This window comes from Armigeres subalbatus, chromosome 2 (assembly GCF_024139115.2).
Source record: "Armigeres subalbatus isolate Guangzhou_Male chromosome 2, GZ_Asu_2, whole genome shotgun sequence".
In the NCBI taxonomy this organism is placed as follows: Eukaryota; Metazoa; Arthropoda; class Insecta; order Diptera; family Culicidae; genus Armigeres; species Armigeres subalbatus.
In genome coordinates, this window is record NC_085140.1 from 282,604,678 (window position 1) to 282,629,221 (window position 24,544).

Consider the following 24,544-nt stretch of genomic DNA (forward strand, 5'->3'; position numbering starts at 1 on the left):
GGAGAAAACCCAGGAGGTATTCTTTGATTTTCTACAGGAGTAATTCCAAAATGAATTGCTGTAGGAACTGCAGAAAGGTTTTTCAGAGGAATTTCAGAGGAATTTCAGAAGCAATTCCTGGAAGAACTCCAGGAGGAATTCTTATAGGAACTCTAAGAGATATTCCTGGAGGAACTTCATGAAGAGTTCCTGGAGGAACCTCAGAATGAATTGGTGGAGGAACTCCAGGAGGATTTTCTAGAGGAACTTCAGGAGAAATTCCTGGAGGAACTCCACGTTGAATTCCTTAAGAAAGCTTGGGAAGGAATTCTAGGAAGAATTCCTGGAGAAACTCCACGAGGAATTCCTGAAGGATGCTTAGGAAGGAATCCCAGGAGGAATCTCTGAAAGAAATCAGGGAGCAACACTAGGAGGTATTCCAGGAAAAATACCTTGAGGAACTATTCGAGGAATTCATGGAGGAACTCTACGAGTTTCTGGAGAAACTCCAAGAGGATTACTTGAAGGAGCTCTAGGAAGAATTCCTCTTGGATTCTCGGTGGAACTTCAGGAGGAATACATATTGGTGAACGCATTATTCGACGACGATCCGCTTGAGCTGATGTTTGAACCGATGATACAGAAGAAACCAAGGATTAAACAGATTCCAGTAACACCACAATATTCCGGAGAACCAACAAAAACAAATTTTTGAATCAATTTGTTTGTTTCAAAACAAACGTATTCAAAATAAACAATAACAATCAATTTGAAACTTCACCGGTGAAACTGGCAAATTTTTGGTCTATTTTTGGCGGTCCAAATTTTTGGAACTGTTATAAAATTAGACCAGAAAAATAGAGCAGCGGTGAAAACGTCCTAAGGTATGGAAATCCATATTTTGTGTGCGTGCCTTTCGTGTATGGCGAAAAAGCTTTCACTACTACATACGAACGAGCTCCCATAAGAAGCCGTGCAAATATGTACGTCACCATTTGCTGTTTACATTTTTCATCATCCACTAATACACTTGCATTCGGTTTTCTTCCTCACCTTCTATCTATTCTCATTGGTACCAAACGTCACTTATCTCTATACCTTGTTGTCTGTAGGCCGTGGTCATCAGATTCTGTCACCGGAAAATTTTCGAGCCAGCAGAAGTGGATCTAACATTTGAAAACATCTTCACGCTCTTTTTGTAATTTTGTAAAAATAAATGTTTATATTTCAACATAATGCATTGAATAATATAATAACATATTTAAAATCAGCCTTCATTGCTACTCATCAGCACATATATATATATTGAACGGTTTATGTTTATTATAGAGCTTTGCATTAAACAATATAAAAAAAATCAGAATTAATATGTAATTGAGCAAAATGTCTTTTTGGATCATTCCGAATGTTTAGCTGGCATAGCAGACAAACAACAACAGGCTCAATCAAAAGTCGGTACAGAGAAACGAGAGGAACAGTCGGGTCGGATCGAAACTGCGACGAAAGAAAATTTCCATCTTCAAAATTTGCGTTCACTAGCAAAAAAGCACGGTATCGCGGAAAAATCCTCGCCAGGAATAGAAAAAAGTGTTGTCCAGATCATTTCGTTGGTGGAAGCCGCTTGTGTATAGTAGAAAGTGCAAAAAATTGTTAAAAGGCTTTAGAATCAAATTTTCTCGTGGTGGCACTAGAAGTCAAGAAACTGGAGCTCGAAGGAACCGTGAGGATCAGAAAGCCAGCCCCGATCCGTATCAAAAGCAGGCAGGAACGAAACAATTTTGAATGGTGAGTAGTTCTAAAGCGGGTTGTCCTGCGGATTGTTCCGCCGGTGGAAATAATTTACAGGGACACGTGTTGAATGACGCCGTAATTTTGCGGCCATACACGACGGGTGCGGGAAAAAATGAAACGAACCAGGCAACCATTTTTATTTTTTCCTCTTTTGTCATCATTGTTCGCCTCTCAGTTTTCTCACTCGATCCTCATCTCGCTTGATGTTTCTCGCATTTTAAATCTTGTTCACCTTCTCACGTCTGTCATCTTGGGTGTGAATCTGTGTGAATGAGTGAGAGAAATTTTCCAAGAGGTGACCCTATGGTACCTATAATAATGGAAGCATTATTGTCAGATTTTCTGGATATGATACACTGCGCGGCGTTTGTAGTGTTCCCAAATGGGTACTTGCACAAAACTTCACGCGGCGAATGACTGTCGAAAGGTACGGCCGCGCCAAACGATACACCGCAATGCTATTCACCCATAAGAATCAAGTAAACGGGGTGCAGAAAGCGCGGCGGTTCCTTTCATGAAGGGTTCGCCGCGTGCAATTTTTAGAAAATCAGGCAATAGTAAATCGACAAACAATTTGAATCAATCAATATTAAACCAAAATATACAATTATAGATTAGTAAATTAACTATTAAAATTGCAATATAGAATGAGATTGTTATAATGTTAAAGGCTACCATGAACATTAATAAGAACATATTTTTTCCATTTGCTTGATTAGTTCTCGAGTTATGAAGAAGTTGGTGTTTCATTTGTTTGGGAGCCCCCCCTTTCCAAAGGGGGCAGATGTCTCGAATTATCTTACGAACCTTCCCCGGCCCCAAAAACATTTGCATACAAATTTTCACGCCGATCGGTTCAGTAGTTTCCGAGTCTATAAAGGTCAGAGAGACAGAAATTCAATTTTATGTATATAGATTTTCAGCTCGTTGTAACCCGGTTTGGAACCGTGTACGTCGAGATTAAGAGGCGTGTGCTCACACCACTCGCCCACCGACGCTTCAAGGAATCGTCTTGTTGGATACCCAATAAAAAGACAGATTTGACCCCAAAAACCTGGCCTGAAAAATAGTTAATAACTACCAGGTTTACATTATCTATATAATAAAAATGAAATGGTCTGTGTTCGTATCCGCATAACTCGAAAACGGCTGGACGGATTTTCTTCATTCCTTCAGCAGATATGTTCATTATTGTTTCCGACGGGCTTATATGATATTTCTTCTTACGAAAATCACGACTAAAGTTGAGTAAATCGTGAAAAACTAAAATAAAGATTCGTATGTAAATTTTGCTTGGGCGGTTCACAACGCGCATTTTCGCCTACTACGCAGGACAACGTCTGCCGGGTCGACTAGTTACTAATATATCTAGACCAACATTTGAAAAGGGCGTAACAGCCAAAATTTATTCCTTCTGATTCTTTGTCCACATATATAGCTATATATGTAGACGAAGAATCAGAAGGAATAAATTTTGGCTGTTACGCCCTTTTCAAATGTTGGTCTAGATATTACAAATTTCAAATAAAATCTTATGATTTTTATAATGCAATTCTGTTAATTCTATCTGCTGGAGTAAAAGCGAATGTCGCAAAAGGGAATTCACTTCACCAACTTCTCCAGTTTTCAATAAAAGTGGAAGGCAGCGGATTTCTTTGCGGTTTATCAATTCTGAACAATAGACTTATTGTCTGTCTCATTTGGAGAATTAAACTTAAAAGTGACAGTTCGAAAATGTAAAAATCATCCCGTTATTAGAATGGATGGTGCTACCCAGCAATTCCAATACTGCCGTGAATCGCATATTTGTCCCATCTTTGCTGGGTTTCCTATTCATATGGGACAAATATGCGATTCACGGCAGAATAGGACATCGATTGAAAATGATTCGATATCTGTAAAAAGTAATCTTGCTCTGCGAGCAGGGTTATTCGATAATTATTTAAACGTCACTTTTAAGTTTAATTTCAGTTTAATTATCCAATTGAGACAGACCCTAAGTATACGTAAAGGCTATAATATTCGCTTCAAAAACAAACTTTTTATAGGGGCCCGGAGACCCATAGTGCTATATAAATATCGACTCAGCTCGACGAATTGAGGTGATGTCTGTGTGTATGTGCGCAAAAACTCTCGCCAATTTTTCAGGCACTTGTGCTCAACCGATTTGCTCGCAACCGCTTTGCATTCGACGCAGTACCCTTTCTCAGTTTCCTATTGAAAATTAGCCGGATTGGACAATGGGATCAGAAATTAAGGCCAAAATCCTTTTTTTTTTGCTCCAAAAACGAGTAAAAAGCTCCCCCCCCTTTTTAGGCATATACATTTTATCGATTTGCTCTCAACAAATTGCATTCGACGCAAAACCCTGTCCCATTGTTTACTATTGAAAATTAGCTAGATTGAATTATGGAATCAGAAATTATGGCCATTATACTAATTTCAAAACCACAATACAAAATCATTAATTGCTCATCGGATTTGCTAGCAACAAGTTGCGTTCGGTGAGAAATTTTATAATACATACATATAAACACAATAATATAAAAATAGGAAAAATGTTCTTTTAGACTTTTCTTATACCTTTATTGACCCTTTTGAACGAACGTGAAAGGCACGATCACCGCAAAGTTTTTTTTTGTTTTTCTATCTGTATGTATTTGCCTCCGCTATTACAAAATCAGAAGGCATTGTAGCAGATCTGAAGATTTTAGTGTTGGCTAGCGTATAGCTGCCAGCGCGCATCTTTCTTCTCAGCAACCTTATTCACTCATGAGGACCGACGTGACAGGTAACATCAACGGCTGTACGGATGGGTAAGAAAACAAACAGAAGAAAGGAAAACAAATCACTATATTGAATTGAAGACAGCGTGTGAATTTCTTATCCTAAATCAATTATAAATAATACTTAACTACCCTATAACTATTAGTGCTACAATCAATCTATTTACAATCTATTCTCCGCACGCCATTTACAGACTCATAAAACCTCCGCATATCGTTCTGCTTCATTTTTTCTGCGCCTCACTAATAACTTTTTCTTCGTACTCTTTTTTCTTCCTGCGGTGGGTTCGTTTTTCGGCTGCTCTTGCTTCCTTGTACCGATCTCTATTCGATCGGGTACCCGACACCAACATCCGGCTTCTGGCAACGTTCTTCTCGTCTGTCACTCTCTGACCGTGATCGAATTTTACTGACAACGAGGTAGTGATCAGAGTCAATGTTCGGACCTCTGAATGTCCGCACGTCGATAACATCCGAGAAATTACGCCCATCCACCAGAACATGGTCTATCTGGTTGCAAGTTTCACTATTTGGGTGTCTTCAGGTGGGCTTTCGGATGTTCTTTCGTGCAAAGTAGGTGCTACTGATGGCCATCCCTCTGGCAGCAGCAAAATTTACTAGCCGTAGGCCGTTGTCATTGGTAGCGGAGTGAAGGCTCTCCGTACCGATTATGGGACGGAAAAAGTCCTCTCTACCGACCTGAGCATTGGCGTCTCCGATAACAATTTTCACGTCATGCTTTGGGCACTCTGGGCACTCAAGACATTCATAAAACGTGTCCTTCATGTCGTCGAATTTATCGTTTGTCGGTGCGTAAACGTTGATTAGGCTGTAATTGAAGAATTTGCCACGTATCCTCAACACACAGATTCGTTCGCTAATGGGTTTCCACCACATCACTCGCTTCATCTGCTTGCCCATCACTACGAAACCAACTCCATGCTCTGCTTCGGGAAATACTATCGATCAAATTATAAATAAATCTATTCATCATCGAAGCAATGAACTATTTTTTTGTAATGTTTTGTAATGAAATTATTATGTCTGATAATTATTTTAGTCACTCGAAAATGTTATTTTTTCAACTTTCGGTTATAATAATATACTAATAAAAATCCACCCATTTTAATGGCAACAATCTAAAGAAATTTACAAAGAAAATTTGATGTGTGCTTTAATAACCACCCGCTATTGGAGATTCCACATATATGCTATGCGAATTAACATAGCCGTTATGTGGGAAATGCTATAGTCAATATTTATGTGTGCCACACATAATGAATATGATTGGATTTGTTTGATTGTCAGTGTACGATAGGATTTTTAGACACATTGTGAGTATTTCATGGTTTCTGAAGATACAGACTTATCGCGATTCACTACTATGTTGATTATATTTGAAATCCATTCTCTTTAATCGATTTCCGAAATATATTTCTGAAAGAATAAATCCTAAATTAGTAGTTTGACATAAACTGATAGTGTATAACTTGAATAGTTTCGCCGTTTAACCAACACTTTTGATAGACGGAAAATGTATTTTAATGAGATTTTAACACATATTGCACATGCAGTGTGCAAGGTATTATGAATTTACAATTACACAGCTTCATTTCAACCAATAATTAAAATATGGTATAGCATCTGCATCAGTCGAATGCAAAGACATTCTCCCTAGATTTGAACTGTGATTTGAAACAAACCAAGGCAAAAACTAGATGTTGGTCTCGCGAACAGGTATAAGGACGTTATGCATCAAGAATGTTAAGTATAAATTGCCCCAAAACCAGCCCACGACATAAAGAAGGTATTATGCCTAACTAACGTCACGGACTCAGCTATCTCATATTTTGCAACAACACATTTCCTGAAGGACCCTGTCCATGGATAAGGGGCTTGACGTTGATATTTCAAGTGTCTTAAAAAGATTTTTATTTTATTTTTATTTTTGTTGTTTAATAGAGTGCTTTTTTCAAACAAAGGTTAAGTTCAACACTAAATTAAAAAATTAGGATATTTTCCATTTTTTATATCTCTTTCACAAGAATATCGTTATTTTAATGGTAATGGTTTGAAAATAAGCTCCGTAGAGAAACTTTTATCACATCTTACTTAAATAAGGTCAACAGTTATACCAAACACTTGAGGTACCATGCCTCCAAGTTAACTAATGGTTAGTGTCGCACGATCTAACAACAACTGCCTATTGGTAAATTTGGAGGTGCCGGCAGGGCTTAGTAGGGGTCTAACTAACATAACTTTAATACTAACAAGACCCTGAAACAAACGCTTATCCAAATAGCATACATCTATTTATACTTGTAGTAGTAGCTAACAATAATTCATTTTGTACCCGTATAGCTGAAGTAGAATTTTAGTAGTGAAAAGTAGAATTTGTAGATTTACTAATTTGGCATTGGAGACAGTGAATGTATCTATTATATCTTCTCGATAATCTTTTTATTTTAGTCTCTCTAGCCGCATGGATCAACGCAAAAAAAAACTGTTTCTCTCTTCCTTCTATTAGGTTAGTTAGAAAAATTAGCGGATATATAGGGGACATGACTTAGTGTTTCTCGTATTAAGTCAAATTCGCTGACCTTTACCTTATAATAAAATAAATGACCGATAGTAAAATAAATGACTGAAATTTAAAGATATCAAATAAATAATAAAAAACGAAAATAAATACATGACCATCGGTGGACAGAAAGATAAGAGACAGAGTTCTGTTTAGAATAGTTAATTGAGACCATTGCACTCACAAGATAGAGAATAACTAGTACCACTATTATTGCTACAAGACTAATAACTTGACCACTTACGGAAATGAGGATAGACCATATGATGCGTTGAATATTGTATACCCTGAATCTGAATAACTGAATTTTAGACCTCATTATTTTAATAAATAATAAAGGTTTGAATATTAGAAAAGGGAATAGAACTTGACCAAAAAAAGCAATTACGGAACAACTGGACAGAAATTTTGTATAATGATCACTATTAGACTACTGAAACTTTAACATATGACATTACTGTGACTGATAGGATACAATTAACTCGACGACGTATTGACAAACATCCGATACTCAACCGTGTTAAAATAAGCTCTTCAATGTGTCCATTTATTACAATAGTACTTAAATTAATCTATTTTGAAACTACCCTACCAGAATGATATCATTACATCTTTATTCGAAATTGTTACTTGGAAATGGCAACAGTACCACCCGTTGTCAACATAGACTACTATTAGGTATTGAATGTCGGCTCCAAGTAACTAATAATTAAATTTACATGTTAACTACTTATTCATAAAACATCTATGTACATGTTGAGCTTCCATTATTTGTTCGGTTTATAATTGACAGACTGTAGATAGAAAGAATAATGTATCGGTATGATCACAATACAAACCCAGGCCGCAGTGACCTAGTGAGCAACATAGCTTGAGTCGTCTGCTAGTATTGTGTATCACATGGAGAGCCCAGCCGAGATACCAGTCTATTAAGACTACAGCTGGTCAACTCTCGAAAAAAAAAAAAAAAAAAAAAAAACAACACATTTCCTGAAGGAATTTTCGTAAGAAGTTCTGAAGGATTTCCTGAAAAAAATCCCAAACATATTTCCGGAACATTTCCTTAAGAAGTTTTCCTAAGTTTCTTTAAAAAACAGCTGAAATAAAATTCGAAGAGATTTCCGAAAGAATTCTTAACCAAGTTTCCAAAAATTTCAGTAGAATATCTGAAGAAATCTGCAAAGCATTTTATAAAGGTATTTTCACTAGACATTTACGAACAAACATCTAAAGGAATAAAAAAATCGTTGACGATTCCTTTCGCCAAATGCATCTCTAAAGAAATTTCCGAAACAATCCCTTGAGATGTTTTCTAAAGTTTTAGCAATGAAATTTTTAAGTTAAACCCTGGAGGAAGTTCTGAAGCAATTTATAAAATCCGGAGGATTTCCCGATGGAATCTATGGAGAAATTTTCAAAGGAATAGGTACCTGGAGGAATTTCGTATGTGATTCCTGAAGGAATTTTGATTGAATGGCTGAAGCAATTTCTGGGTGAACTTGCGAAGGAATTCCTGGAGGAATTTCTCAAGTAAATTACAACATTGTTTTGTAAAGCCACCAAAATATTCTTTAAAATAATATTTTTTGCAATATTTACTTTTTTGAATTGGCACGTTTGTTTTTGCCCGGAAATTAATGTAAAACACCTGGAAAAATCAGGGAATTTTGTTTTTACAGATGAGTAGACACCCTGTAGGAGTTTAATAGTCGTCCCTTCAACGAAACTAACTTAAACATATTTGCCGATAATAATAATAATAAATATTTTTAGTATCAATACCTCCAACCGGCATTTTTAATGGACACACAAGATACGTAAAAAATGTGTTTAGGTTACAATAAAATGATATTCTGTCCCATAATGAATGCACTACAGGCCACACTTTCGGCGCCTCCTAATGGCCGTCATGATATATCATATTAACACTCAAATAACAATATAAACATGAAAATTTAAAATTGAAGTTGGAGGGCCAAGCCGGCCGAGCACTGTACATGTAGAAAAATAATAATTGTAGAACAGAAAATGATGAAATAAAGAAGAATTTTACTACTATTACTACGGTGACGTTTGTTTTTCTCATATTTTCTCCCTTTCATCGCTCACTCTTTTGTGAGAAGTGACCTGCACGAGATGAAAAGTGTTGTTAATCCGTGACCTGCACGCTCGAAACAAGCCATGAAGTCATTAATAAATTACTTTCCAGTGATTTTTGTATTTTTTAGGAACGCGAATAGATTAAAAAAAGATGTATAAATTAAATTCTTTAATTAAAGCAAGATAGCAAAGTTTTTCGCTTTTGAAGTTAGGTTCATTTTTTTCTGCGTTTTTCGAATATGAAAGAACTCTACTACATATATATTTTTTTAACTTTATTAATGTGTTTTTTAATCTACAGATTAAGTTCAACACCGACTACATATACTTAAATTAATCAATTTTGAATTCTTTTTCTCTATTTTCATTAGAATAACCGTGTCGGAATAATCTTATTCCTCCAATATTCACCGCCCAATTTTTCAATTTAAGGTTCCCCCAAACACACGCGATGCGACAGTCGCGACGCGATTCTATCGCTTGGCGACAGCGATTCTGTCGCCATTGGTATGGAAGCGTAAATAGAACATTGCCTGCAGCGACCGAACGATAGAATCGCGGCGACTAGTTGTCGCCGTTGCGGCGATGAAATCGTTTAGGTCTGGGGGAGCCTTTACTCTCTTGAGTATTTCTTGCACTGTGTGACATAAGTTGAGCGTGGAGTGAGTTTGCCTCACCACTCACCACATCGTATTCTTTCGTGAACTTGCCAACGTAATCATCGCTATTTTTATTTTTCTACATTTTGTCTTACAAGTTTTCCAATTCCCCACTGCGGATGCAGAACTCTGCAAATTCTACGACGAAGTGTAAAATTCCTCAGGGACCACATTCGATAGCATCTGCGAATAAAGTGGCGGAATCGTGAAGGTGATGCTTGTTTTGATTATAGCATTTGTGTTATCAAAGCCTTATCAATGCGAAAGCAATGATTTTTCGCTTGTGCAAATGAAATCAAACCAAGAAAAATGATAAGAAAGTGATTCAAAAATGGCGAATAATTTTTGTTTTGTCGTGCGTCGGGGTGGCCTCGACGGAGATTGATCGAATTGAGTGTCCCGTGAAAAGTGACGTGAAGGTCGTAGAAAAATCAAATTAAACTAAAAATCTGTTCGTTTTTTTTTAGATGGCGTTAAACATCGCTGTTCCGCTGACGACCGTCGGAGAACTGATCGACGGTTTCGGGCTGCTGTCCCCGATTTCACCGCTGAGTGTTGATTGCCATGGCGTTGCGACGGCCGGGAACCATGGCAAGAAGCAGCTGGTTTCGCCCGTGGGCAGTGAATCGAGTGGCGTAAGCTCTCTGGATTCTGATGAGATTAAGGTATGTGGCTGATAAAGAACAAAGTCCTATGTAGATAGAGAGAATGTCAGTTTCGGTAAGTATTCTATTGCTAGCAGAGATTATTAGGTGCCCTAACGTCATTCGTTCAAATGCTTATTGTGAAATTGGAATTCAATTTACTAATTTGTGCTTATTTTCAAGATTCCAATGTCGAAACAGATATTACTCCTGTCCTACCCCTACAAATGTTTCTACCATATTTAAAAAGCATGTACCACTTTCGAAACTAGCCGATGGTAACGCGTATAAACCCTCAGGCTTTTCTTCCGAGAGATTTCTTGGACAGCATAGAACATCGGTAACGATTACATTCCATTCTTATCACAAAGAGCATGTAACAATTTTGAAACAAGTCAATAGACTTCTGGTTGCTATACGAGCTCGGTGGTCTTGTGGCTACCGCTTCTGCCTTATAAGCAGGAGGTCGTGGGTTCAATTCCTGGCTCGTCCCTTTCCTACTTTGTATTTCTATCTTAATTCTTTATGTGTTTCACATTCTACCAAAACGATTCTTACTGTTATAACCTCCCACACAATCCCAAAACCTCCCGTGGCACCTATGAGAGGTCGTAGAGTTCTCTGCATCTTTCTGGTGTCCAACTAACCATCCTTCCCCATCCTCAGCATTCGCAAGGACGTGGCCAGGACAGATCTCGACTATTGGAGAGTGCATTGCTTCCATCTAAGAGATAGTGATTAGTCCCAAATCAATATCTGTGGTAACGGATGAAAGTAATGCTACTCTCATACAATAGTCTTGGCTTGTACCACCTACGAATTTGTGCGAATTGCTTAATGCTAATGCTAAGTCAATAGACTTCTGGTTGCTCGTATAGATACTGGGACTCAGAACAACAGAACGAATATTCGCAACCCAACGAATGAAACGTCTGGATTGGAAAGAACCAGGTATGATGCTTGTGTTTTGGCCAAACACATTTTTACTGAGGAAAAAGTTGAATGCGACGCGACTCACGTAAAAGAATAACAATCATCAACAGGCTGTCAAATTGGACTGTCGTATCGCGTCGTATCGCACGTCGCGTTTACTCTGGCTTGCCCCTAAAGGAGCATTCGACAACACATATCATAATTCAATAACAACTGCAATGACAAAATATGGTTTTGATCAATGCATTGTTACTTGGATTGGATATCAGCAAACCTAGGAAGCTCATTCATAAATGTTAGAGCTGTTGAAGGGTGCCCACAAGGAGACGTATTATCACCTCTGTTGTGGTCTTTAATAGTTGATGATCTTCTCAAAAGTCTGGTAGCACAAGGCTTCGAAATTATCGGCTTCTCCGATGACTTAGTCATAATCATACGAGGGAAATATGGACCGCACCAAACGGCTTTTCGACTGACTTGTGATATTTTGTTCGTAAAAGGACAACGGAAATAGTTTCATGTCAATTTAAACGAACATTTGCAGTAAGATATCCTCGGTTATGGAGTTGAGGGATATCCGATACGATTTACGATCAATTAAATCTGCTAAACGAAAGTTTGAGCAAAAAAATCGGTAATCTTTCGTTGGCGCTTGGTGCGTTTTGGCTGGACCCCGACCATATGATTGTACTATCACTAATAGAATGCAAACAGCATTAAATTACGTCCCATCGTGGTGCGATAGAGAATAACCCTTCTAAAACTACTATTTTACCTACCATTCACACGAAGGAAAAAAATCCATAAAAAACATAACACTGAAAGGCACAGTTTTAGAACTTTCAAATACAGTCAAATGGTGTATATCTTGACTGGAACACGCACCTGGAACAACCTATACAATAAGCAACAATGCTCTATGGATATGCAAAAGAACATTTGGTAAGCAGTGGGGTCTCAAGCCAAAAATAATCTATTGGATTTATTTGGCGATTGTGAGGCCAAGGATTACTTATGTCTCATTGGTCTGGTGGCCAAAAACGAAATAGGTAAAGGCTCAGAAAATGTTGGAAAAACTTCAAAGACAAGCAACTCTTTCAATGACTGTTGCAATGAGGAGCACTCGTGGCAACAGGGAGGGCCAGACCTCCGACTCGATTATTTTTTATACGGATGGTTCAAGAATGAACAATCAAGTTGGAGCAGGAGTAACTGGTCCAGGAATAGACGTATCAATTCCTATGGGATCATGGCCAGCTGTATTCTAAGCAGAACTTCAAGCAATACTAGAATGCTCCTCAATATGCTTACGCAGAAACTGTAGACATTCAAGTCAGTGGCGTTGCCAGAAAAAAGGGGGGGGGGGGTTTCCGAACATTTTTTTTCGAAAAAAAATTCTTCTAAAAATGTTGTCTTTGGGGGGGGGGGGGTTATGTCCAAAACCACCCCCGTGGCTACGCCACTGATTCAAGTATATGCATAATGTCCGACAGTCAAGCAGCTTTAAATGCTCTGAAATCGGCAACATGCACATCTTAAACTGTTTGGGAGTGTATTCAGTCACTCCAAAAATTGTCTTGTCGTAATAAAGTTGAAGACTTGGAAATCTTCGAGGGTTGTAACCAATTGAAGTAGCACGTTTATTGCTAGGTAATCGAAGCGATTTATCACCCCGAACGTTTCAGTGACTCGCAAAATCGTAAAACTTTCTAAAAAAGATCTTTGCATGTATACCGGTCTTATAACAGGCCATTGTCCGAGCCATTATCACTTTAAGCTGTTAGGAAATCTTCAAGATGATGCTTGTCGCTTTTGTGACATGCAGAAAGAAGACTCTGAACATCTATTATGCCGATGTCCGGCACTTTTTAATCAAAGACGTAAGTTCTCCAGCAAGGGGCTAATAGAACCCTCTGAAATCTGGAGATCAAATTAGAGATGGGCGCTCCGCTCAGGAGCTGTTCGAATGATTCGCTTCCTGACATTGAGCTGATGAGTCATGGACCTTTTTTAAAGAACCCCAGCAGCTCACTTTAAATTGATGAAATCATTGTCAAACACGTGCCTAGAGAAACTTCCTCGAGCGTACGCACTCGAGTACGCGCGCTGTTGTATTTTGTACAACACAAACGAAAATACCACGCTCGCGGTACACAAGACAAGCGAGCTTGTATGAGCATTCCGGTCCAGTACCGCGCATGTGCTGATCGTTTATTATTTGCACCTCAAGCTCAAGCAAGAAAGCATTTCTGCTGCAGGAAGAAAAAAGAAACACACAAGCAAAAATAATCCAACTAGCTTGCCGTATTAAGTATAATATCACAAAATAAAATTTCGATTAGAAATATTGTGTTTATTATACAGTAGAAGAAAAGTCCAACCCCGTACTGCTTACCGTTTTTAATTAAATTGCTTTTAGAATTTTTGAGAAGAATTTTTAAAACTTCTTCGTATGGTTTCCCGTGGAGATTTTTTCGATTATCATTTTTCTGCTTCTTCTTCTTCATGCAACATCAAAGCGCCAATTTCTAAACCCATACCCACATACTCGGCGCTACGAACGGACACACAAAAGATAGTAGTACTGTAGCGAACGAACCGTACCAAGCAAAAGATCCGAACAACTCTCAGTTCAGCTGATGTCGTCCAGCTCGAAATTGCGAAATTGGGAGCGAGAGCTGCGCTACCAGCTCAGATCTGCGCGACACGGATCTCGATTCGAATCAGTTGCGACCGATTCTAGCGAACCATGCGGTTCAAACGAACCGAACTGGGAGCTGTGTCTTGCACGGAGCGGATCTTTTGCTTGCGACGGGTTTTCCCGCTAGCATACTGCTACATGTGCACTCTGTTTGATTGTTGCATCGTGCTCTGTATTTTTTACTCTCTTGTTTTTAGTTCTCTCGCATTTCTTGAACCAATATAGATGAATGCGCTCACTTGTATGAAAATGTCAACTACGCATTGTTAGAAGCGCGCACAAACAAGGCATTGATTTACTGCACCCAGTCTGAAGAGAAAACTAATGACACGTGATATAGTTCATATAATACATATGACTAGGGACTGAATTATTCAAATTAACGATTTGAGAAACGTTATCAAGGTAAACATGTAACTTAGAATTATCAATAGTTTAATTTAGTCGGGTTTTTAAAAGAAATTATTACCTCACTATAGCTTAACATTTCAAAAATTTCAAAGTGAGGCAAATAGATGAATGATGAATGAATGAATTACATAATTTTTTTAACAATAAATAAAATCAAAATAATATTAAAAATTATTTTTTAATATATGTAGCATTAAAGAACTAAAGAGCTGATCTAAGGAGCTGACTCTTTTCAATGAGCTGAACGGATCAGATCCGCTCACTGCAAAGAACTGTTTTGCCCATCTCTAGATTAAATCCCTATACAGTAATGTATTTCATGAGAAATGTAGCACCGAACTGGGACAATGCTCTTAGTCATTCGATGACGATCTATAATAATAATAGTGATACGTCATTATGACTCAGCTAAAAAAAAGGGAATGTTTCACAATAGATCAATAAACTGGTCGCAGTGATGAAGATACCTAACAAGGAATAATAAATATGTAATACTCGTAAGGACTTTTGGACCTTACTCCAGAGATTTTTGAATGATCCGGAACATATGCTGTAAACGCATTCTATGCTAAGTACCGCAAAGAGCATGTACCGTATTGGATTTTAGACGATAGACATTTGATTACGTGGGCAGACCACACTTTACTCCAGGGATTTCTTGTATGACTGAGGTCTTACTCCAGAGGCCTTTTTAAAAGCTATTATTTGTTGTGAATATTTGTGCTCTAATACATTTCAGTTAGAAAAAATGATTTTTAAAAGGGTGCCCTTCTTGCCCCATTTTGCTTGCCCTTAAGTGTATTTGAACCAGTCAAAAACAGAGTCTTTGTTAAGTCACATTTATCGGGATTACCGATACGAAAAACGAACTTTTGATTATGTACCTACTTGGGATGTTTTCTAGTACGTGGCCCCTATCGGAAACATTGAATACTGTCATTGCATGACACTTTATCAATTGTGGAGAAAAGTACAACACCATCATTACGCTTCTTATGCGCAACATTCCCGGGAGATGGATCACAAACTCATCTAAATTGTATGACTTTGTTGGACATACATATTACGCAACTCTTGCAGTTATTTTTATTATCATAATAGCATAATGGTGCAATGAAGCATTTGACTCAACCTCCACAGAAACCGTCCTCGCCACCAACTACACCAACGGAGGAAGTGGAAAGACCAACGACAACGAGTTCCCCATTGCCATTATCCGTTACAAGTGATCCGGACAACACGACTATAGCGACGGAAGCTTCCGAAACCAAGTCATCAAGCTGTTCGTCGACACGGTCTTCGCTTTCGTCCACCGATAGCATTAGTAGCAGTGATATCAACAGTTCGGACGAAAGCGTTACTACTGTTCCAGTGCCGGAATTGTCTGCATCGGAGCCGATTATTCCAATAGAGCTCAAAGTTGAAATCGGTGGCCGCAATGTGCTTAATCTTCTGGACAATTTAACCTCGCCGGATCACTTTCGTTTGCAATTCGCTCAGCTGCCGGAGAATGATAACATTCATTTCTTTTTGGACAATCGTTCCCAATACCATCGATTGGGAGCGAATGGCCACATCCAGGAATACACGATGGTCAAGTGTAAATGTTGTGATTTTCGCTACCCGGTAAACGGAACATCACCGACGCCTGGGGGAACGACGGCTTCGAGCATTGGTCAAGCCAACTTGGCAGCAATTTTCCAGCAACATCAGACACAGCAACAGCAGCAGCAGCAACCGTTACAGTGGAACAGCTTTAGCAATTACGATAGTATTTCGAATAGGAATAAGTTGGGTCTCAACGTTGCGAACAGTGCATTTAACAAAACATTCGGTGGTGGTGGCAACAATGGCAGTCAATATTTCCGGAACAACATGGCCGCTAGTCTCTTTGGAAGAGATTCCAACCGCAACAGCAACAACAACAACAGTGGAGGTAATTTCCCTAACAACAATAGCACCAGCACGTACAACAACCATAAGGCATATCAGCAGGGCTTTGGTACAACAAGCAACAACGGAAACAACAAGTTTAGCAATCCGTACCTTAACTATCAATTCCAACAACAGTCGCAGCAACAACAGTTGTTCTCAAAGAACCATCAAATGCGCTACGGCAGTGGAAATGGTAACGGATCAGGCGGGTATAACACATCTGCAGCAGTTGCTGCTGCCGCTTCTGCGTTGGCCAGCCAAAACATGCTGAATCTAAACAACTTCAACGGAAAGAACAACAATAACATGTTCGCTCACTACAAGGCCATGATGAACTAACGGGTTTCCCTCGGAGAACGTTATTCCAGAGCACCGAGAAGGTAATCGGTGTCATCGTTCGATGATTGTGCAACGATTATTAGAAAATTCAACACCCATTGTTTCCTCTTTCGACGTCGTCTTTACTGTCGTCATGTCGTTGAAGGTGCGCGCGAGCTGGGCGTGCCACGTCGTCCATCCCCGGTGCGTCCAGTATTGGGCGAATCGTAGTTCCTTTTGAGATTGACGAATCCTTCCAAACCGTCGTAGAAAGAAAGAGAACATCGTGACCAACCAAATCAAAATAGCGAATGGGGAATGGAACGAGAGGTTGCTAACCAGAACATCAAAATTAAAGTTTTTTTTTACTCCATGATAGTTGATACGAGCTTGCAAATCCGTTGTAATTATTTTACACACAAACTTACTAGTATACATATATATATTTTAGAATAATTGACCTTGCATAAGATATCAATGTTGAATTTTAGTTATTTATTATTATCGATGTCGATTGTATTTGCAAGCAAAATCCTTACTAGATCGAGCTCTTATAAGTTAGATCCGATTTACCTGTGCTATCGATTAGTATTTTATCATGCATCTAGAGGTGGGTCTCCAAAAAAAACTTAGCCAATAGATTGATCGATTGTCGTCTTATTTTTTTCTGGAAATATGATGATAGAAATTTATACTACTAGACAGAGGAAAGGATCTCATAGTCAATCAGTTTGGATTAAGAATGAAACACAAAACGCGAACCGAGAATTGTAGGTTAAAAAATAGGGCACAGCCTTTAGTAGATAAAGACAGAACGCAATGTCTCCATCCCGTGTCTTTTTGCGCTTTATTATAAATATCATTTTTGAATGTGCGATTTTTAGTCATGTAGGCAAAAGCAGAAAATATGAATAAAGGAAAAATTTTATCACCTTGAACGAAGAGCCAAAAAATAGGCGCAACAATATGTGCAGTTTTGAAGCAAAACGATGCACATTTTAAATTGAGATCTGGTCGAATACCAACCGTCATCATCAAGTCACATTGGCTACCTAAACAAATTATAGATGTACCTAGTATAATTGTTAGTTTTTTCCTTTGTCAACTGTTCCCACGCCACCAAATATCATTCGGGAAAGCCAGCACATACTTATCCACAGGAGAAGGTTCTGCTTGAGAAGCAGAATTGTGAGATTTCAGCTTACTTGCCATTTTCAGGGACTCTAACAAAAAAGAGCAGATAGCAATGTTTCAAACATAAATACAAAAACGGGGATAACTAAAAGAGAAGCAAGCAGTGAAATGACAAAATGCCAAAATCAAGTAGTTTTTACGATGAAATTGTGTTTTACCTTTTGATATGTATTAGTCGGCAAATTAAAGATAGTTAAATCGAGAGAGAAACAATACTCACTGAGTAGTATCACCACCACTCACAACAGCAGTAAGCTGGGCTATACACACATAAACTATATCATAACAAGCGGAGCAGCAAAAGTAGGGATCGAACCAAGCAGGAAGCTTCCAATTTGATTGATTGTGGGATGCACGATTTTTTTTATCAATTTCCATTCTTGATTTCCGTAATATGGGTTATATTTTGCCTTTAATAAATCTGAATCATTCGAGTGCTATGGGCTAAATTCACATAATTTTAGTCTGCCAGTTAAAAGCTGGCTAGAAATAAAAAATCAAACCAGTAACAAACACACATAGACCAACTAAAAGGTATCTGTTTCCATAAATTGAAAACTTTTTCGAAAAATCTGGAACTGAGAGAGTTTCATCTTCACCGGAACACCAACGAATGCTAAAGAGACGAATTCAACCAAAAACCGAAGGTAGTGAAAACCGATCGATTCAATTGAATAAACCCGTGTTATTTGTTTTGTTAGATCGAAAAAAAAAATATTTAATTGACTTGAGTAAACACACCGTCTAACGAATAGTAAATTAATTGTAACTGCTGCATCTTTTGGCATAACTCATTGTTGAAAAATGAAACAAACTAACCAGTAGACGCGTAAGATTGTGCTCAAAATTACTAATCAAAAACACGAAGCGACACACTCGACATAAAGCAAACTGTTGTGAATCGAATGAAAACAACAAAAAATAATGCGAATTATAATTCTATTTACCTACACAATAGAATAAATTCTCTATGTGCCGTCGCTGTCAATGAGAGTTGGAACTTGGAATCTCGGATCGTGTAGTTCGCTGGGGAAGAAGACAATTCGTAGTATGTCAGAGTGCACACAGTAAAACAGTTTGAGCACCTCCATTCTTATTAGCCGAAAAATGAATTTGAACTGTCACACGCTGCACGTTAAATAAGCAACCAAGGAATTGTTGAATAATATTTTATTATTTCATTGTATGGAAACAACAAATATCCATATTGAAAAAACAAAATAGGGTAAGTGTATCTGTTTTGGTCACTTTGGTGCTCACTTTAGCTAACCTTGTAAAATTAAATTGATAAGTTGTTTTGTGGTTTTTCATCTAGGTAACAGTTTTTATTTCGTCGAAATATACTCTTATCCAAATTTTATAATAAAAAAAAAACATCGAATCAAAAACCGGCTTAATTACTAAAGGCCAATTTCTTCACCTCCGCTTAACTCTTAAGCGGTGCTTACTCATACGATTAAACCTGGTTTAAGCACTAAGCGGAGGTGAAGAAATCGGCCCAAAGTTTGAAAAAATGTTTTTTTTAGTTATGTGGTATGCTGCTTAAGGTCACTCCTGATAGAATCCAAGTTTCAAAGTGCTCGCGTTTCCGGGGGCACACCACTCGATACGGAGACGGCGGCCAACTGTCATTTTTGTTGATTCAGCTTTGCTGCGTCGCAGCATGCGTGAAAAAATAAAAATGACAGTTGTGCGTTGCATCCGTATCGAGTGGTGTGCACCTGAAAACGCCAGCACTTTGAAACTTGGATTCTGTCAGGAGTGACCTTAAGGACAATTATCACGGAATCCAAACTAAATGCACTCGCGTTTTCAAGGGCACCCAATGCAAAACGGGAGCCATGCACAACTGTCATTTTTAATATTCCAGCTTTGCTGCGTCGTAGCATGCGTGGAAAAATAAAAATGACAGTTGTGCGTGGCTCCTGTTTTGAAGGGGGTGCCCTTGAAAACGTCCTTGATCATTAATTTTATAGAGCCGAAATTATAACCTGTGTAGACTATTAGCGTTTAAAGCTAAAATAAATTATCACTTGATAAAGAGTAGCTCCATATAAAAAAATAGTTGTGTGTCGTTATGCGCATAATTGTCCTACGCACTTAGGAATTCCAGCAAGCATTTGGCAAATGTGCGCCTACCACCACTATTTTACTGCAAATATAGAGTTAATTGAACTTTCTACATAATTCACATATCAATATCCCAAAGAAGATTAGCTAAAGATTGAGTATATGAAGGAGTCAGTGTGCTCATAAATAGTTTAGAAGCCTTCGGAAGATTATCTTATCACGGTTGGATTCTACGATTTCACTATTTCATTTTGATCCAAAAATTATAGGCATCTATTGTTAAATTTTGATCACCTAATCCTAAATCCAACTCCTAACTTTTGAAAGTGAATCCAAACAAAAAACGAGAAAGGCAAAAACATTTCAGTAAAGATGACGGCTGCTCTGCCGTGTTAACGAGTACTACTTATCGAGCTCTTTAACAGAAAAATGGAAAACATGCATGCTGTAAAATGGCTGTTACGTCACTTTTCCAGATTACGGCAGTGCTCGATCAAGCTTGGGAAACTTGAAACGTAACAAGATAGGTATTTGGCAAAACAATCGGCAACTCTTAGCATCTCGTAGTAAAATATTGCACGTTTAGGTATATGGAGATGTGTGCTCAGCGAAGGCTTGGTTCCGTAGGCAAAACATTGAAATAAATCGATCCCATTCCAATGATTCGAAAGCTCGGTTTCAATTTACATGGCGCTGACTTTCATGCGCAAAAAGTGTGCACCGTCAGAAATGTGTATGGCTAAAGGCATCTCACGTGAAGTACGAAATTTTATTGAAAAAAAAATTCCACAGGTAATGCGTAAAAGTTGATCGCTACTTCGCCAACCAGTAGTTATTTCTTTTGAAAATGTCATACATTTTTTCTCTAACTCAACTTTTATATCTACAGTTGAATTTATTTATCGTTTAACTATCAGAATTTTGCATTTATTTTGGAATCGAATTCTGCTTCCTCATTATAGAACAACGTTCCTAACGATTCCTTGTTTCCATTCTTAAGGACGGTGTAGTTACCTTATCTTTTTAAAACTTATCTTCCTAAATTTGTTTCGTTATTTTTTTCTATTTAAGTGTTTATAGTAATTACTAGATTTAGTCTATGCATATATTGATAATAGAAATAGGAGACAGCGTAGGTATGACGATTAATTTTTCGATTATTTTTTTTTCTAACGACTTTGTTGCCTACTGTGATGGTTTTTGTTTAAGGTGTTTATATTTTTTATTTAGTTTCGTTTCCTCAATCAAACCGCTAACAGTTAGTTAATCATTATAATCATTACCAATGCTGCTGGAAAAAATAGAGAACGACGGGGCAAACAGAAATGTCACAAATACACTCATGATTGTCGATATATAAATACTTATATTACTACCTTGTTTCAGATACGTGTATCTTAACATTCTAGTTCTTAGTTCGTAGTTTTTTGTTTGTTTTTTTTTTTAATAATATTAGCTTTAAATACGTTTTGACGAAGAACGAGAAAATAACTTACTAAACAAAACAAATACCACGAAGAATTCCTATTCGATACTCGAATTGAAAATGATCCGAAGGCAAGCCTATTTTCACGCTTAAAATGAATATTGATGACCTGTTAATTATGTAAATTTATGATAACGCGATATTAGAATAAAGGTTGGAAATTTGTTGGACATCTCTTCTTCCTTTTGTGTACAATTATTTCCTATGAAACCATCGAACAATAATCGTCATACCACCTGCTTACAAAATCGCTTTACGATAAGAGACATTTACATTTTAATCACTACTACAATATTAAACATCGAGTCATTCTAAAGAGAAGATAAGAAAATGCACTCAATCAGTGTAAAAGCAATCTATACTTAATTTATTTTCTTGTCCAGTGTTTTCATTTTCTTGTCGAGTACCCACAACCAAATGTTTTGTTTGCTGTTTTTACTTTTTTAGCTAATTCAAATCTTAGACACTCTTAGATATCGAAACGAATACAGAAGAAAATCCTTCCTGATAGTCATTATTGCCTTACGAAAGCATATTGTATGTGTGTTATCTTCTTTATCGCAAAAATTGTACGTACGAACTACGAAGTAAAGTACTAGCCACACCGCGTTATAGACCCAAACTTACACCTATTGAGAAAGGGCAAAAGGTAAAGCAACCGTCAAAAGCAAAATGTGAGTTAGAAACTTTATAAAATGAGAGAGATAAAAATCTCCGACAATAAACAAACAAAAGTTAATAGTATTGCAATTTGTTGTTTTTCTCCAGTACCCATAGAGGAAACACGTGTAGGTATATTGTGTAGTGAAGCTAGCGTATGCGATCAAAGAAAATATGTACTTAACAAATCAGCATAAAGCGAATCGAAAATCATTTTTGAGCAAAGCTACAAATGTTAAAAGTACTAGAAGATCCTGTCCACGTAGCATTTTTAACGCATCCACTCAAATGTCGTCGAAGGTACCATGCAATAAATGGATAGGTATTACGCGTATTCAACGCATCGTTACACCTCAATTGATGCTGGAAGGAAACCCAAAAAAAAACTTGTTATTCGGCCCTAAGAGAGCATGAGGCGCGTGGTTGAATCGTGTGCACTAGCGGTTAGTATCGTTTCTTCATCATCCTCAATGTCAACTTGTTCGATATCCAGTAAATCAAGCATAACTTTTGATAACAACTTTCCTAACAATTAGGCCGGAATAAATATTGATTTCCTATTTATCTTTCGATGATGAAAGAGTGAGAAATGAAAAATTAACAAAAAAAAATGATAAATCGAAGTTTTTTTCAGTTTTTTTTGAAGAATTTTCTATGAAAGTTCAAAATTTTATAATTCTTTTTCCGTTTTAAATTTGAAACACCCCCAATATCGTCTCGCCCCTATTTTACTTCAGAGTATTTTTTATGTATGTATGCCCGGCAAATGTTGCACTTGATTTGCATTTTTCGCTTGGACTTTCTTCTGGCACTTCCGTTCAATTTGTTTTGTTATGAGATTTTACCTGCACTTAATCCGCATGTTTTTAAGGTATACTGCTGCACTTCCTAATTTTTGTCTATTTCACTCAGGACTTTCGGTTTAGTTTGAGTTCCAATCAGTCCACCAACATATATCAAACTCACAAGCAAATGAGTTGAAATTTGAAGTTTGAGAAGAGCCCCAAATTTTACAACCTCGTTACGTTTACTTTTGTTAGATAGATCTGAAGGTGTTCTATAAAAAGGATGAATGAATGTTAAGCCATTTAAAACAAGTCTGATTTGCAATCAAAAAAAAATACTAACACTGCAATAAAAGCCGTAAATATGTATTTAAACTTTCTGATTCACGCTATTAAACATCACAATGTTTTTCGGGCTTTTTTCTTCTGATGTGACAAAACAAATCATATGTGTTTTTTTTTAGTTAGAAACATGCGACACATAAAATGGTCTTGTCGCTGCTGAAATCACGCTCGCCTAATAATCTTCAAAATTCGCCATGTCTCCGATTGTTAGTATAAAAGTGACATAGTTTTGTAAAAACTTATTGCGAAACATGAAGATGATGATGAACGACGACTGATAACATTTGATTATGCCTACAAACAATTGAGAGTGGGGCAATCGCAAAACAAATTGTTCATGAGCTGCAATGCGAGTTATCATGAATGCAATTCGGGTAGTATCGTAGTTTCTTTCTCCGGTAGCTAAAACAGCACCGCCTTTCCGATGTTGAAAAAAAATCTTAGCAAACTGAAATAGGAAATATGTAATCACATTGAATTCATTGACATACACAAACTCATATATCATCGGGCAGATAACGAAATAAAAGCATTAACGCTAACAATCTAGGGACTACAAAAATCAACAGTAATAATAAACGACATTTTTACGTTCAGCAAAGTTCAAATTGTACGATATCTCTATTCTTGAACCACGTGGAAGGAAAAATAACTTTCTTTTAGTGCAGTATACAGAGTTTTATTATATACTAGATTTTTACACTCTACATATTAGGCGAAGACAACAACAAACAAAAACAAATCAACAAAAAGTGGCGTTTTGTACGTAGGATCTACTAGTTATTTCTAATTTTTAACAAAGAAAATGAAAGAAATAAAAATGCAAAGGAAACAAACAGCACTTGTAATATTTGTAGATGAGAAGATCAAATGAATATCGCTTCTGACTCCATTTTGCTGCTTTAACGAAATAAAAACAAACGTTTCAATAAACCTACCAATTGTTGATAAAGATCAAGGACAAAAAAATGCAATTAAAAAACAATACTAAATATGATGCAAAAAGAGGAAGAAACACAACTATATTCTTATTGATTGAGACTGTATATTCCATTGTGATAAAACATAATTAATAAAAAGAAGGAAAATTAAAGTACGTTGACATAGTGAATGAGTAATACATTAATTTATGAAATACAAGTAATTTGAAAATGGTTTACAAAATG

General features: G+C 37.3%; 1 protein-coding gene and 1 long non-coding RNA gene across 3 annotated transcripts; one reads left to right on the plus strand and one right to left on the minus strand.

Moving 5' to 3' along the window:
- The first annotated feature begins 1,411 nt into the window (after positions 1–1,411).
- LOC134212323 (putative uncharacterized protein DDB_G0277255) lies at positions 1,412–18,245 on the plus strand. 2 transcript variants are annotated; one of them, XM_062690074.1, is made up of 3 exons: positions 1,412–1,764; positions 10,364–10,561; positions 15,726–18,245. In XM_062690074.1, exons 1-3 carry the CDS (start codon positions 1,762–1,764, stop codon positions 16,857–16,859), a joined length of 1,335 nt encoding a protein of 444 aa, XP_062546058.1. In that variant the 5' UTR covers positions 1,412–1,761; the 3' UTR covers positions 16,860–18,245. The 2 variants fall into 2 exon arrangements, with proteins under 2 accessions (XP_062546058.1, XP_062546059.1); XM_062690075.1 differs by lacking the exon at positions 1,412–1,764 and adding an exon at positions 9,957–10,107.
- Positions 17,613–24,544, minus strand: LOC134212324 (uncharacterized). The gene is made up of 2 exons (XR_009979242.1): positions 19,799–24,544; positions 17,613–19,573 (listed from the first exon to the last, which is right to left on the minus strand). It is a non-coding gene; the product is annotated as an uncharacterized LOC134212324 (long non-coding RNA).

What these genes read in the sequence shown, in the direction of transcription:
- LOC134212323 (XM_062690074.1), top strand. An exon ending in TGGATTCTGATGAGATTAAG is followed by an intron (nt 10,562 to 15,725) that starts GTATGTGGCTGA and finishes CAACCTCCACAG; the next exon opens with AAACCGTCCTCGCCACCAAC.